The 17057-nt window shown below is 44.4% G+C and overlaps 2 protein-coding genes across 2 annotated transcripts; one reads left to right on the top strand and one right to left on the bottom strand.

Annotated features, from left to right (window-relative positions):
- Positions 1-619: 619 nt before the first annotated feature.
- LOC310820648 (aldo-keto reductase family 1 member D1-like) lies at positions 620-5674 on the bottom strand. Its single transcript, XM_083692373.1, has 10 exons — positions 5558-5674; positions 3433-3562; positions 2811-2978; positions 2549-2665; positions 2345-2422; positions 1880-2002; positions 1529-1638; positions 1132-1297; positions 835-917; positions 620-728 (listed from the first exon to the last, which is right to left on the bottom strand). The coding sequence occupies exons 2-10, from the start codon at positions 3523-3525 to the stop codon at positions 686-688; spliced, it is 981 nt and encodes a 326-aa protein (XP_083548499.1). The 5' UTR covers positions 3526-3562; positions 5558-5674; the 3' UTR covers positions 620-685.
- Positions 3538-16438, top strand: LOC310820647 (transcription intermediary factor 1-alpha-like). Its single transcript, XM_083692372.1, has 18 exons — positions 3538-4792; positions 5645-5763; positions 6705-6852; positions 7095-7227; positions 7934-8050; positions 8716-8830; positions 9081-9227; positions 9385-9499; positions 9634-10082; positions 10522-10659; positions 11275-11404; positions 11920-11977; positions 12681-12819; positions 13033-13448; positions 13811-13937; positions 14113-14187; positions 14817-14972; positions 15488-16438. Exons 1-18 carry the CDS (start codon positions 4519-4521, stop codon positions 16202-16204), a joined length of 3573 nt encoding a protein of 1190 aa, XP_083548498.1. The 5' UTR covers positions 3538-4518; the 3' UTR covers positions 16205-16438.
- Positions 16439-17057: the final 619 nt, after the last annotated feature.

Raw genomic sequence — 17057 nt, forward strand, 5'->3', positions numbered from 1 at the left:
ACAGCCGTTATCTAAGATTAAATGTTTCCAGTTCTGCACTTTGAAATTGTTGATGGATTAAGCATGCTTTTGAAAGATACTTAGCTCAAGGATCAGGAGAAATGGTAAACCTTTTAACATAAGGTCAAAGGTAACACTTCCTGAAACAAGATCAGGCACCTTTCGTGAGCTGAGGAAGCTAGCTGCTGGATGCTCGGCGTCTTCAATGTGGCATGTTTGTGAAATGTAGCTTCCATAACAACTGTTGGTTGTGTTTTCATATTATCTCTAGTTAAACGTCTTATTTTTTTTTCCCACTCCACACAGAATTTTCCAGTGAGGTTACATAATAGTATATACATAATCAAAGCTTTACTTTTGTATTGTATAAAACACAGGACTTGAAAGTGATCTTCGATCTTGCAGCTGGCCCATGTCAACAATACTTGACTATACTTGTTATTCATAACATATTTACGTCTCTTGAAGAGCAACAGATTAGTACTTGATGATCCAAATTCCCTAATTTTCTGCCCCTCATAAATTGGATGGTAGTAGTCCGACCTCTGGTGGACACTTCCAATATTGCAAAGGAGGCAAACATAAAAACACAACAAGTAAAATATAGAGAATCATAGTGTAGGCTTAATCATCTTTATTTGAGCACATATAAGTAGCAGAGTATACAGTTAGAGTTGGTGAGGGTCTAGTAATCATCATGGAATGGGTACTCTGGATGGTCACTCCACCTGTTGAATAAGAATATTGTTAGATCAAGAATATCTGGAAGAATGTGCAGAATTTAATATGAAACAGTGTTGCTGTGCAATCAGCAAAAGTCCTCAGTATACTGACATGAGCAGCTCCACGAATCGAATGTTCTTGTTTAGTCCCTCAACCTCCTTCATTTCAGCCTCGGAAAGGGAGAAGTCAAATATCTGCCAGGGGTGAGAGCATAGGAGAAACAAGGGTCCACTGTAAGCCTCGTTTTGTGCTTTGACAGATGTCCAATCGATACTGGAGTGAACCACATTCCTGTATCAATTGTACAATCTCTCAAAAACACAAAAGGTATTTGTCCTCAGAATTTTGCCAGCTGTTCAAATTGGACTACAGTCCAATGCATGTCCAAACGCATAGCTTGACACAGACCTGAAAGTTCTCCTTTATGCGTTGGGGACTGAAGCTCTTAGGAATGACCACAACACCCCTCTGGGCGTTGAATCGCAAAGCTACTTGAGCGGTGCTCTTCTTGTACTTTTTGGCGATGGAAACCAAGAGCTCATCCTCTAACAAGGGGGGGCATGTCAGATTCACCCTGTTGAGTTGGATGGAACATTATTTGGAGATAACTTATGGTCATCTGCACACTGTGTAATGATCTATGATCTATTTCCAGAGTTGAATCCATGGAAGAATACATTAGGCTATATGAGTTTTTTTACTATGACTTGACTTGACTGTTCCCATCCAAACAATACAAATACAATGTTGTGGGATATTTTCCCTCCTGTTCTCTATTAGTCTGAGAGTATCAAGAAGGCCATACCAGGATGCATCTCTCGATGTTCCTATGGGACTGTATCCGACAATGACAATTTCATTCTGTCGACAGTATTCAAGCAGCTTTGGCTGAGTGAAATATGGATGACATTCAACCTGTGTTGAGAGAAGAAAAAAAGTATATGAAAACAGATAGAGCCATTTCTCTTTGCTTCTAATACAGACAGAAGTGCTGCTTATTTTATCACTGAAATTTATAAATAGTCCACCTATTAGGCATATACAGTATATGGTAAATTAGCTTGAGATGGATAATTGACTTGTAGCTACACAGTTTTAATTTTATTTGCAAGAGCAGAGGACAATTGAAAGCAGAATGAATATTATTCATGTTTACCTGATTTGAGACAGGTCTGTGTTTCAGGCCAGGCTTTTTCAGAATCTGTTCTAGCTGTCTCTTGTTGAAGTTAGATACTCCAAGAGATTTGGTCAGCCCGGCATCTTTGCAAGCCTCCAAAGCCTGTTTTTTTGTGTTAGACAACAACAAAAATAAACTCAAGAGACACACACTGTGACAAACAGATCAAATTCATGCCAACGTCGGCAAAAGAAAACAATCAAACCACTGACAAAGGTCAGGAAATAGACTTTAGCCTTCACAGCAAAGCAAACTGAGGTCAATCAATCTTATCACCCTTTATGAGTTCGGCCGTGGCTTTGTGAAAGATGAATGCTGATGATGAAACAATGGCGATGATGAAATATAGAACACGGTATATATCATTATTGAATGGTGATGAATCCATCTTTGTATTGATCTGAAAAACAGGCAGGCACTGATATACAGGTCAACTTGGCATACCTCCCATGTGGCACAGAGGTCTGTCTCGTGGTAGATGTACTTCCCGTTTTCATCCTTGGGGTAGAATGTGTCTCCTGGCTTCAGGAAATTATCAAATTAAAACGCAGAACATGGTAAACAGTGACACATACTGTTATCTCCTCCGCAGCTCCTCAAAATTGCAATTTTTGAATTTTTCATCTTGCAATGAGAACACAGCTTTACCTTGAATGCTAAGGGAAGTTCAACAATGTAAAGGTCCACATAGTCAAGCTGTAAGGCCTGTAAGGTTCTCTCTAGAGCAGGTCTGACCAGCTCTGGAGGATGGAAGGTATTCCACAGCTACAGAGATTCACACAAGATAAAAAAACAACATTTTTGTAGGCTGTGGTTAATTACATTGTATTACATATTAATGGATTAACCAGTACAGACAGAACAGAATGTGCCTGTCCCCAAAAAAGGACACACACACACACACACACACCTTTCCACAGTAGAAGATATCCTCTCTCTTCACAGTTCCATCTGCAATTTTCTCTCGAATAGCTTGCCCCACTTCGTGTTCATTGAAATACACCAAAGCACCATCGATGTGTCTGTATCCTACTTCAATAGCCAGCCTCACTGACTCATATGCAGTTCCTTTGGCAGTCTAACAAAAAACACATTAACTACTTCATAAATACTGGATACTGTCAAACTAAAACACTTGCACAAATTGGAGAGAAAAAAATCGAAGTAATGCACATACACTTATTTAGTAAAATATTTGATAGTCTTTGTTATCTGTTTGAGTTATGCTACTATAAATCACAGAGGTTGTAGTTGATAATGCCTAAATAAACAGTGTGCTACTGATAAGTGTCAGAGGGTATCAAAACCAGTGACTTTTGACCAGCACTTTTTTCCCCTGGTCACAATAACTCCTTTTTGATTAAGCTGTCATAACAGGAAAGGCGGCATAACTGTCATGAAGTCAAATAAAAGACTTCAAAACAAATGTTTTGGTTGGCATGTCCGTCTCTATGTTTAGATGTGCATGTATGCGGTTGGATACATATCTGCATGACCCTGGCATTGTTGCAAAAACATGCTAATAGGCTTACCGTGCGGGGATCCCCGTAGGTTCCAATTCCCATTAAAGGTATTGTGTTGCCATCACTCAGGGGGATGGAATGTCTCTCAGCTGTCAACTCCATTCTTCACAATAAGTGGGAAAAGCTTGCCTCCACCTTCCTAAATATAGTCAGATAGAAGAGAGGGCAAACACACCTATGCAAAGTGCAGTTTGTTCTGCTCCGAACATCTCAAGGTCAAATGCTGTATTCCATGCAATTGCTGTTCTTGAAAAAGTTAATGTATAATGTGTTGTGTCCCGCAGTTTACCTTTGGTCCAAACCCAATGTGTCCATAAACTGTTATGACCTTCTGGTATTTGCTGGGAGTGACTTATGGGTAGGGAGGAGATCTTCATGATTTTTTTTTTTTTTACATTAGGCTCCATAAAGTTTTTTGGGGGTTAAATCTATCTAGTTTCTTCTAGGTTTATTATTTCTCCCGCTATGTCCTTGCATTCCCTGAAACAATCAGAAACGCTTTTCTGAAAAAAACCCTTTTTGGTCTTGTCTAGTTGCTGTACCATATAGACCGCAATGCTGTCTGGGTAATGTGTGTGTTTTGGCAGAAGAATGCATAGATGGTGGCCTTCTACAGACATTTAAACATTCAGCCTGGTCGTCCAGCGTGTTCAGAATGACTAACTACTATGTGAATAGTAATATCGTTCAGTTTCTGTGACACTACAGGCAATTATTCGACGCCTTCCGAATTCGCGTTATCCTTTTGTAGCAAATGTGTGAAGCCAAGTTAGCCAGCGGGGAGAGTTCAACAGCAACACTTCAATGAATGCTTGTGGACCTAGCTAACTAGCTAGCTAATGTTACCTAACTTCGCTGTTATGATAGCATGTACGCTATTGTCATCAGGTTGAACTATGTAGCTATGCACTGTACCATGAATATTCTGTCTGTGTTTTTGGGCCAACTGATATCGTGAGTTAGTTGGCTATAGACTGTAGACAAGACTCCGTATAGATAGCCTGCTCTGCTGCTATAGCGTGGCTGGGTCAGCTGTGTACACACACTCTCTAAAACACTAAAGTCCAGTTGAATAAGCACATTAAGTGAGGAAAAATGGATGAAAGCCCAGAAAACATAGACGACGACATTGTTATCATAGTGGAAAACGAGGCAGAGAGCCTGCCAGTGGAGGAGGAGAGAGCAAAGCAGCAGGCTAGCCTTGGGCTCATGGATACTTGCCCCGTCTGCAAGTTGAATTTCCACAACCGAGAGCCGAAACTTCTACCATGTCTCCACTCCTTCTGCAAGAAGTGTCTGCCTCCCCCGTCCAGGAACAGCGGGGACCGGCGGCGCGACCCGCAGCTTCCAGTTGACACCACCAAATCACGTGAGAGCCGTGTGTTTGTTGACATGCTGGCGTCCTGACTCAGTCACCATCGATGGTGGAGGGACAGTCAATGCAGGATTATTGGCCTCACAAATTGTAGGGCCTAATAGCTTGGCAGTTACCATGAGAAGGTTTGGCAAGGGGATTTGGCAACATATTATTAATAGCAAAGCCTATCTTAATATTAATAATCTGTCTCCAACTCCATTTAATTAACACTATGTGCAAAGAATTGTTGGGTTTGTTCGGATTAGTGCAAGAATGGTCAATTAGAATGAATCAAATGAGGCTTTAATAATGCTGTATACTTATACAATTATTACAAGGCAAATACTTCATATTCATATTCAAAATGTTACATTCTGCCCTCAGTGGTAAATGATAGAGAGAGAGAGAGAGGTTGCAAAAGAGATACAGGAACAGACAAGAACAGACCGAACAAGCTGAAGACACCGACAGGAAAGACAATGAGACAAAGAGAATGAATCTGTGCTTCTGTTTTATACCAGCTTCAACCACAGTATTTAAATTAGGAGATGTTTGCAACGAGAACCAATGAGCATCCCATCTATTCTATTCAGATAACCCACCAATGCATTAAAACATTATTGAGAGCTTGTAAAACTAGCCATTTGTCCCATCAGGGGATGGGTCATTTGAAGATAGGGGCAGAATTTATGTCTTCCCCCTTCAAAATAATGCCAATGTCATGAGGCACAGCAGATACATATACATTTCAGTTTGTCATTATAACGGGGTACTTACTTGATGACAATGCAGTAACTTAGTTGTGTCGTCGTTGTTTATGTTCTGAAAGAAATGACTGAATGCATGTTTTCCTTCATGTCTTAGTCAATGCAATCCGCTGCCCAGTTTGCCGACAAGAATGTTGGGAGGTAGAGGTGCTAGACAACTTCTTTGTGAAGGACTCTGTGGAGGTGCCGAGCAGTACAGTGGAGAAAACCAGTCAGGTGGGTTCCCTCTCTTCGCCAGAATGTACTATGAGGTATTTGATCCATGAGATAACAGTTGGTACAAGTTGATCTGAGTTCATTAGAATCCGACAGATGTATCGGAGCACTGGTATTATTGGCCTTTTACAGAAATATCTGTATCGGCACATATTCCTCCAAAAATGCACTGATGAAGCACCAAAGATGTGTGTCAGCCTCACGTTCTGAAATGATAAGATATCAGTGTAGTTGGGTTTCTAAAACTATAAAAATGTACCTTGGTTACGGCCCTGGCTGCTAGGCTACTGATCTACAATCAAAGCAAGTGAACTGTTGAGTAACAAGATAAGGAAAGCCTGTGATAAAATTGTGCTTCATTGTCGTGCGCATACATTGGTGCTTCTTGGGTATATCAACCGAATTGCCTGACCTACAGTACCAGTCAAAAGTTTGGACACTGGTTTTTCTTTATTTTTATTATTTTCTACATTGTAGATGAATATTGAAGACATCAGAACTATGAAGGAACACATATGGAATTATGTAGTAAACAAAAAAGTGTTAAACAAACCAGAATATGTTTTATATTTTAGATGCTTCAAAGTAGCCACCTTTTGCTTTGATGACAGCTTTGCACACTCTTGGCAAGTTTGTGTCCAAACTTTTGACTGGTACTGTATATCAACGGAATTGCCTGACCTAGTTCATCATTGTGGTGAGTTAAGCTTTTACCAGTCCAAGTGGCTTTTCAATGACAGTTTTATCGCAGACAGGGGAAGGTATGACTGCATGCCCGTGCGGTGGGCAAACAATCCGGCTGCCACAGTTTATTTTAGCCGCGACCGAGGCAGACTCTCCTTTGAAAGGCAGACCTATTGAAAAACTGTGTTGTCTCAATCATTTCCTGGATGCAAGTGTTGCTATTGATTCTTTTGCTACTCTTTCTCCCCCGTTCCCAGGTGTGTATGAGCTGTGAGGACAACACGGAGGCGACAGGGTTCTGTGTGGAGTGTGTGGAATTCCTCTGTGTGACCTGCATAGAGGCCCACCAGAGGGTGAAGTTCACCAGGGATCACACCATTCGCCAGAAGGAGGAGATGTCCCCAGGTACTCTTTCAAAAATATATTCCTTCCTAAGTTTTAATGCAGTTCTTACTTTCACACTTACATTTTTACCATATTAGCAGTCGCAAATGTGTTTATTTTGTGACTGTGTTACGGTAGTTATGTTCATTCAAATGAACAGTTCACCTGGATTGTTTTCATAGATCATCTTTTACTGAATGATTCTTTGGTGACGATGTGGTTTCCCTTTGTGTTGGCTAAATCCCCCCCGTGTCTGTCTCCAGAGGCTGTAGGCGCGTCTACACAGAAGCCAGTCTTCTGTGATGTCCACAAGCAGGAGCCTCTGAAGCTGTTCTGTGAGACCTGTGACCGTCTCACCTGTCGAGACTGTCAGCTGCTCAAGCACAAGGACCACAAGTAAGTATTTACCACAGCTACAGTACCACTGATGGACTGCATCCCAATTCTCCATCCTCTCCCCTGAAGTGTGAACGTGGTCCTCTGTGGCTCAGTTGGTAGAGCATGGCGTTAACAATGCTAAGGTTGTGGGTTTGATTCCCGGTGGGACCATACATACTGAAAAATGTATGCACTCACTGCAATGTAAGTCGCTTTGGATAAAAGCCTCAGCTAAATGGCATATATTATTATATTATATTGAACGTGTACTGTAAACCTCCCCTCAGGGATTCAATTGCAACAGGGTTGGTTTCCATCATCTCTCTTTTACCAGGGCGTTCCCCTTGAAAATGAATGTGAGGAGTGAGTAAGTGCACTTATCCCACACTATGGGGAAAAGTGGAGAATTGGGAGGCAGAAATTGTCAAAAGTGTTAGCCAAAGCACAGACTGTTCTGGAGCCTGGCTAGAGAGTATGGTGACCTTAACTCACCAACTGCCAAAGAATTTCCCGGAACACTCACCACCTGGAGTTCCAAGTGTTCTATGTGGTATTTACCTAGCAACAGTACTTTGATTGGCTGCTAAATAATGGAATGGATGGAAGCATCATAATGGAATGCATTTTTGGTGAATAAAGTCACCCTTGGCACACACAATTTGGGTGATTTTATTCACCCTCTGCACCAAATGTGTTAAGGCTCTCTGCTCCTCTTCTCTTCCAGTTACCAGTTCCTTGAAGACGCTTACAGGAACCACAGGGAACACCTGGAGAACATGACCCGTCAGCTGCAGGAGAAGAGGAAGGCCATTGAGGAGGTGTCCAATTGCATCAACAGCGGGTAATGGATATGAGCTCAGCAAGCCAACAAGCCAGCTGCCAAATAGTCTTGTGAGGGCCAGACATGTTGCCTCCCACGAATTGCGTGCTCCCGGCATACCGTCTGGGGTTATACAGACAGATGGAAGGGACATGCACACACGGGAAATCGCCTATCATCTAATCGCCAACCGTTCTCTGTGTGTCTTCTGAATTTGGTTGTGCCTTCTCGTTAACATCCCCCCCCCCCCCAGACACAAAATCAAGTCCTCAACTTCTGGAGGCCAAAGTGAACTGTCTGCGCTGGTTAACACCCCCCCTGTCTGCGCTGGCTACAGAGATGTATTTAGATTTATCGAGAGCACAGTATCCATCTTCATTCTGAACCCCACCTACCCCAAATTCGTGATTTGTCGGTTAGAGGTGTCTGTCTGTGGAAGACCCTCCCCCCGGGAAGTCTTTTTTTCTCCCTTCTCAAAGTTCTCAAAACCTGGATCCATTACTCCCAGATGTACCACATTGGCTGGTACGGACGGCTCGAAACTGTTTGGCAGCTAAACGAAAGTATCATGAAAACAGCATTATGTTGTTATGCATTCGCCCAACAGAATGACTGACGATAAGCAACTCATTCATGGCTTTTCCCCTCTTCTCTATTTTCCCCCTCTCCATCTCTACCCTTTTCAGACTGCAGCAAGTCGACGAAAACCGAAAGTCTGTCACCAACGAAATCAAGAAGTCAATTTGCAACCTGATCATGGAGATCAACAGAAAGGGAAAAATCTTGGTCAATCAACTCGAGGTACGACGGTCAGGCATGGGCAGTGTGGCTTTCTCACACGTCTCTGCTGCTGGGTTCTAAGTCTACACGGACTTACACTTGTAAACAAACTGTTAAATTATCTGTCAACTATCTGTTGGTCGCGTCCTCCCACAGTGTTGATGCTGGGTTCTAAATCTGTGGACGTACTCTACGCTTGTAAACAAACAATTCAATGATCTTTGACCCATGAAGCAGTCCGATGATCTGTCAACTATCTGTTGGTTCGCAGGCCCTGACCAAGGACCATGAGGTTGGACTGAAGAAACAGCAGGAGGATGTCAGCCACCTGTCCAGGCACCTGGATCATGTGATCAACTTCACCAAGTGGGCCACAGCCAGTCACAGTGGCACAGCTCTCCTCTACTGCAAGAGACTGGTTGGTACCATGACCGGGACTGTTGAGAGGGATGATTTTGAGAGGGATGATTTTCGGCTTTGTCGTTCAACTATGAATTTTATGAGGTTAGTGTGTCAAACATGACCTCCTTCTGTGTCATTCGTAAATCCAACTGCTGTTTTCCTCTGCCTTTCAGATTCTCTGCCAGATCCATTATCTGATGAGGGCCAACTGTACTGCTTCCATCGTCCCTCAGAGCTTAGTACGCTTCCAGTGTCGCTCCAGTTTCTGGGCTTCAAACGTGGATCTTGGTAAGGGTTACAAAATGGCGGACTTATAGAATGAAGACATTGATGACAAGTTACTGTTTTTTGTAGACACTGTTAAACTAAAGTGTGTGTGTGTGTGTATCTGTGTATCTGTGTATCTGTGTATCTGTCTTTAGGGTCTCTGGTGGTGGAGAGAATCCCAGGCCGCCAGCCCAGCTCCATGCAGGGCTTCCCCCAGCATCCTAACCAGCCCGGCCCCAGAGGCGAGGGCCCTCCTGTGGGACACTTTCCTGCCGGGTCCACCCAGCAACAGCGCCAGAGCACTCTGGCCCAGCTCCAGATGCAGGTGGAGAAGCTGGCCCAGCAGCCCAACCGGCAGCCCCCGCCCAACCACTGGTCCTGGTACCAGAACGTGAGGCTTCCAGGGCCCGGGGGCCCACCACCCCCCACTAGGCCCCACCAGGGGGGCTCTCCGTCTCAAGGTCACCCCAGCATGGTGCAGCAGCAGCAGCAGCAGCAGCAGCAGCAGCAGCAGAGTCGGAGATACGGAGCCCCCCACCCACACCCTAACCCCAACCCCAGGAGCCCGACGTCTATGCTTCACAACGCAGGCTTCCCCCCTCAGGTCTGTGTTTGTGCGTGTGTGTCTGTCTGTCTGCCTGTCTGCCTGTCTGTCTGTATGTGTGTGTGTGTGTGTATGTGTGTGTATGTGTGTGTGTATGTGTGTGTGTGTGTGTGTGTGCGTGTGCGAAAGCCTCCATGAACCTTGGCGCTAAATTCCTCCTCCATTTTTAGAAGATTTAGATGTTGCTCTTATCAAACAGTGTACGATAATAACAGAACGTTGTATTTCAGTTACGATAACATATAAACAGAGACCGATACAATGGCACCAGTTCTGACCGTTATGTTTTCAGATTTGTGTTATTGTGTCTGCAGTACTTGTTATCGATGCTGAGGAGGAAAGGTTTCTGTGACGTACAGTACATGGTAAAACTATTTTTTTAATTTTTATTGTCTCTTGTGTCTGCCTGTTTCTTTCCATCCCCCAAATCCCGTTCCAGTCACTGAGGGATCTCATACACAACTCTAGCTTTCCCCCCAAACCAATGGACCCAATGCTACAGGGGCCATCCCGCTACTCCCACAATGCAACACTCTCTAACACAGGACCCGCCAGCACTCAAACCTCTATACACCAGGTAGGTGTGGCCAAACATGGAGCTGTGTGTCAGCTGTGCTTAAGGATCAAACTAGGTCAAATACTTGGATTTAGTTTGGAGTTTGCCCTTTCTAGGACTATTCCATTAGTCCACTTGTTCAAGGCAAACTAAATCAAGTGTGCAACTTAAGTATTTGAAAGTGTTTGACATACAGTGCCTTCGGAAAATATTCAGACCCCTTCACTTTTTCCACATTTTGTTGTGTTATAGACTCAATTTAAAATTGATTAAATTTAAAGAATTTGCCATCAATCCACACATAATACCCCAGAATGACAATGTGAAAACACGTTTTTCTTTTTTTCCCTTTTTTATTTAAGTACATTTTTTAAAATTGAAATACAGAAATACCTCATGTACATAAGTATTCAGAGCCTTTGCTAGGACACTCTTAAAACTGGCTAAAATGCAAAAATGTCATCAACAAATCACTCAATAAGTTGAACTGAGTCCATCTTAATGCAAGGATAATAGTTCATATTAACTGCGTTGCATGATGATCAGCAAGGCTTTGGTTGTGTGTGTGTTCCTCAGCAAGGCTTTGGTTGTGTGTGTGTTCCTCAGCAAGGCTTTGGTTGTGTGTGTGTTCCTCAGAGGAACATGATGGAGGCGTCCTACCTGAAGAGGAGCGAGCCGGGGGGGTCTGCTCAGCCCACCATCTCCATCTCCATCCCCAGGCCCAGCTTCTCCCAGGGCCTGCCCACCGCCGCCCCGGACAGGAACGGTACGCCTCTCCCCAGACCATGGCATAGAATAAACAAAAACTTGATTGTCCACCGGTGGAGACTGGTGGAGGCTGGTGGAGGCTGGTGGAGGTAGAAAGGGAGGACATGCATTGATGCTCTGTGGCTCAGTTGGTGGAGCATGGCGCTAACAACTCTTAGGTTGTGGGTTTGATTCCCGCTGGGACCATATATACTGAAATGTATGCACTCACTGCAATGTAAAGTCGCTTTGGATAAAAGCGTCAGCTAAATGGCGTATGTTTATATATTCGTTGTAAAGCATGGATTGGAATGAGGAATGGCGTCTAATGACTAATGACATCTAATTCCATCAGCCTCCTCTGTTAACCACACGATGGAATTGTTCATTTGGCATTCTACCAATTATAGTTTGCCTCAGGGATAAAAACTAATAAAAAAATAAAAAAAGATTAACATTTTAAACGTAACTGAGTGACAGTAAAACCATGAAGCCAATATGTCGTCTATGACTAACACCTCTTTCTCTCCCAAGCACAAGGAAGACAGAATTCACCCATGTCCAAACCCTCCTCTTCAGAAACAAATACAGGGTAGGTGAACACCGCACCCGTCCGTGTATAACCCCATGGGCACACAGACCATTTACAGCAAATTGCCAGTATTACGGCGGAATTATGTATAGTGTTTTTTTATGCTTAGGTTAGGGGCAAGTTACATGCCCACAGCAAGGGGTAGAAGCATTTTGCAGACCTGAACATTTTGAAAAAGCAAACTCAGGCAGAAGGGCAGGGTCTTGGCAGACAACCAATGCATCATAAGTAATGATTCAGGTTATTTAGTGACATTTTCAAAGGGGAAAAAGCTGCATATTGCACCTTTTAAGTATTCAACTGTGAACACCTGAAATCTACGGTGTTTTACCCCTCGAGACCTATAGCCGGCTTTCCACAGCAGGGCTTGCTCTGTGCGTGCCAGTGAGTGCCAAGGCCAGCTGCTTTACCCACGGTCACACCCGGCCTTAGAACAAAGGTGGGATGTTCTTATCACCCGAGTGCTTCAGTTGGAAATTCAAACAAGCTTGTTCACTCGGCTCGAGGCGCCGGGCATTGAGACCCAGCAGGGTGCCGCTGGCCAGCCTTGGCACACACACTGGCATGGCTGTGGAAAGGCAGCTAATGTGTGCCTAAGGCCAGAGTGCTAATCGTCACCCAGTGGCAACAGTATGAGATACAGTGTGTCTCACTGTCCGTCCGTCCGTCCCCCGCAATCTCTCCTGTGGTTGTTGTCTCGAAGGACTGTCCCCTGGAAGCGGACGGAGTCTCTGGTGGTCCAGCCGGGGTCCTCGGCCAAGAGGAGACGAAGGTCGTCCCCCGGGCCCATCATCGTCATCAAGGACGAACCGGAGGATGACGACGAAGTGCACTTTGTTAGGGTTAGTGTGGCCGTCGGCTGATTGGATGGTTTCGTTGTCGGGGGGGGCGGTGGGGGGCGGAGTCAGCTGTCGTCAGACACTGGACGTTGATGATGTGACATGACGTCATGGTGTTCTGTCTGTCTGTCTGTCTGTCTGTCTCTGTCTGTCTGTCTCTGTCTGTCTGTCTGTCTGTCTGTATGTGAATGTCTTATGTGTCTTTTTCCATCCCAGATACAGTCCTGTGTTGGGGCCAGCCTTCCAGACAGCAGTACAGGGGTGCAGTCCCAGCCCCCCCCTCGGGAGTCTCCTCCCGCCCCAGGGCCCCTTCCCCACTCCGGTCCTGTCCCTGTCCCTTTCCTCGTCCCCGTCCCTGACCCCGCCCCAGAGCAGCAGCAGGCAGAACCCCCCGAGATTGAGGTCCAGGTCGAGCCCCAGGTCCAGGTCGAGCCCAAGATCCAGGTCCAGGTCCAGCCCGTGGTCCAGATCCAGGTCCAGCTCCAGCCAGAGAAGACCCCGGGGCCTGAAGAGGACCCCAATGAGGACTGGTGTGCTGTGTGTCAGAATGGAGGAGAGCTGCTCTGCTGTGACAAGTGTCCCAAAGTCTTCCATCTTAACTGTCACATCCCCACCCTGAAAGAGTCTCCCAGGTAATCAAAAAAATGCTTATATCTTTCATAAGTTTTTTCTTCAAAAGAATGTATGTACCTTTCAAGTAAACAAGTCTCCCAGGTAAGCCAACATAAAGCTTCCAATAAGCCCGGGCTACTAAAATATGTTTTACAGAACTTGCTTCTGAAGACGTACACATACAGTCACAAATTCAAGCTTGCACCCATGGCTCTCTACAGTCCAAATACCAGCACAAAGTATAGGGCACCTATATGGGTGGGTTCACACACACACACACACACACACACACACACACAGACACACAGACAGACACACAGACACACACACACACACACGCACGCATAGCGTTTGAGGACGCTAACTCCTCATGTGTTCCCAGTGGCGCGTGGTTCTGCGCGTTCTGCCGTGACCTCAGCTCTCCTGAGATGGTGTACGACAGCAAAGGGGTGTCCCAGGCCGTGAAGGAGGAACCGGGCTCAGAAGGCTTCCCATCCATCGATAGACGGGTATATTCACTTAATTTCCCTCCTTTATTTTCCTAAGAACAATCCATCATTTTCTACGTGTATTCACACCTGTTGAACCTAGCTCCTGATCAACTTTAAGACAATAAGAAAATAATGATAAACCACGCAATAAATGTTTGTTGTGTTTGTGCTCCTTCACCTGTTCTACCTGCAGAAATGTGAGAGAAGCTTACTGCGCCTGTACTGCAACGAACTGAGCACAGACTTCCAGGAGGCCGCCTCACAATCGGTAACACCTGTCAATAACACCTGTCAATAACACCTGTCAATCAACACCTGTCGATCAACACCTGTCAATCATACCTGTCACCTGTCAATCAATACTGCCCTCGTTGGGGGCGCTGAGTGGCGTAGCACACTAATGCGCTTACCACATAATCGCAAGGTTCCTGGTTCGATTCCGACCCTCGACACGTCTTGCATGTCATCCCTCCTCTCTCTCTCTCCCATCCTTTCTGTCAGTCTCTACTGTCTCGATCCCAATAAAGCAGAAATGCCCTAAAAACGTACAGTACCAGTCAAAAGTTTGGACACACCTTCTCATTCAATGGTTTTTCTTTATTTTTATTATTTTCTACGTTTTAGATTAATATTGAAGACATCAAAACTATGAAGGAACAATTATATAGTAAACAAAAAAGTGTTAAACCATCCAGAATATGTTTTATATTTTAGATTCTTCAAAGTAGCCACCTTTTGCTTTGATGACAGCTTTGCACACTCTTGGCAAGTTTGTGTCCAAACCTTTGACTGGTACTGTATTTAAAAAACATAAATAAAATAAATACTGCCCTCGTTGAGGTTTGGTTTTAGGGTTAACCCTAACTCAGTGGCCTCCTCTTGTCGCTGTACGTCCAGGGGACGCGCGAGTACAAGGAGCTGATCAAGACCCCCATGGACCTGTCGATGGTGAAGAGCAAGCTGGAGTCCACGGAGAGGAGACGGTATGCCAGTGCTGAGGAGTTTGTGTCGGACATCAGGCTGATATTCAGGAACTGTGCCAAGTTTTACAAGGTATGGCCACACAAAACGACACGCATGATATGAGACAGTTAAACCAAGACACTGTGGTGGAATGCCACGTTAAAATACTTTGAAACAAAACGCCAAAGACTAGAGCTGATGGTTTACTCAGAGACTTTTCTTATCTACTATATCCTGGCTTCTCATGCCCCCACGTAACCTCTAAGGACCTCTTTCCTTCACTCCCTTCACAAATCAACCACTGGCCATCCTGGTGTTAATCCTCTCTCTACCTTTCCAATCTTTATTATTTTTATTTTTTTTTGTGTTTTGAGCTTGAATTTTATTTATATACATCATATTACCATTATATTATTAATACATATATATGTATTAATAATATAATGGTAATATGATATGCCATTTAGCTGACGCTTTCATCCAAAGCGACTTCCATTGCAGTGAGTGCATACATTTTTCAGTATATATGGTCCCAGCGGGAATTATTAAATCGTTATTGATCAGAGAGACGTCATAATCCCTCTACTTTCTATTCCCTGTGGCAGGCGGACACAGAGGTGGGAGGCGCAGGCCTTTACCTGGAGGAGTACTTTGAGGAACAGCTGAGGGTCCTTTTCCCAGGCAGGATGTTTCCCGGAGGCAAGGAAGAGGGGATGATACCCCCTGTGGAAGACGAGATTGAAGAAGGGATGCAGCCGATGGAAGGGGATATGCCCCCTGTGGAGGATGATTTATTGTTAACCCCGGTTGAGGAAGGAATGCCGCCCGTTGAGGAGGATATACCCCCCATTGAGGAGGATATACCCCCCATTAAGGAGGATACACCCCTCATTGAGGAAGGGATTGCCCCTGTGGAAGAGGAGATGGAAGAGGGAATACCTCCTGTGGAAGAAGAGATGGAAGAGGAGAAACCTCCTGTGGAAGAAGAGATGGAAGAGGAGAAACCTGCGGAAGAAGAGATGGAAGAGGAGAAGCCTCCAGTGGATGGAGGGATGGAGGAAGAAGGGATGCCTCCCTTAGAAGAGAGTTTTGAAGAAGAAGCGTCTCCCGTGGAAGATGATGTGCCTCCTGATGTTCTTACTGAAGCTGTAGATCCTTCAAGTCTTCCTCTACCCGACCCCCCCAGCGAGGAGCCCCCCCAACCCCCCACAGACAGCTCAGACAACCCCCCTGAAACGAAGGGGACTTCCAGCCCAGAAGTCACAACCAAAGAAGATGAGGGGAAGGCGGAAGAGGAGACAGCCAACGTCGAAGAAGGATGAATCTGGTTCTTCCACTTTTTTTTCTATACAGCAAATGTCCTCGGAAAAAAACAGGGAACGGTGTTTTCTGCATTAGACACTTTTATATAATTTGCAATAATGAAAACAGCTAGCTGTGTTACATGGCCGTGTACATAGATGAACGATGCAGTGTACAAACCTTTTCTTGTCGTTTTTTTTTTTTTTTTCCCTGGAGGGAAGTAACAACTCTGTGCTGATGACTTTCTACAGTAACACTTAAAGCACAAACTGTAATGCCCATTATGAATATGTTGTCCTCCAGTATCCAGTTATCTTGTAATCATGTTGGCCTCTGTATAGATTAATTCTATTTACAGTATTTATAATAGTTGCTGCAATACAAACTTTTAAGAGAACAACAGAATAGAATCTGAAAGAAATGCATGTACAACAAAGTCATCGTCTTCATACTGATCAAGCTTTTGGATTTAGGTTATACAGTGTTATATTATCATAAGACTTTTTTTACTGTTTGTTTTTTGTGATGCTGTGCTATTTAGTCGAATGCTACTCTTGTACAGTACCATTGTAAAGAAAGTACTCTCAAGAATGTATTCATTACATAGGGGTCCAAACGATTTCAGTTATTTTCCCAAACATTGAAAGATGGTTTTCTCTGGTGGTGCTGCTTGCTTTCTGGCATGTAAAAAAGAACTGTTGCCCCCACGTTTCCTTGTTGTCATGTTTCATTTGTTGTTTCTTGTTGAACCTTGATACCATAAGTAGCTGGAGAGGCTTAACTGTTGGGCTTAACCCACCAAATTCCCATCGTCGGTTCGTTGGTTTATTGTTGAAACAATAGCATCACTTTCAACCTTGTCCATGTCAATAC

The sequence above is a fragment of the Argentina silus genome, assembly GCF_951799395.1.
Source record: "Argentina silus genome assembly, chromosome: 20".
In the NCBI taxonomy this organism is placed as follows: domain Eukaryota; kingdom Metazoa; phylum Chordata; class Actinopteri; order Argentiniformes; family Argentinidae; genus Argentina; species Argentina silus.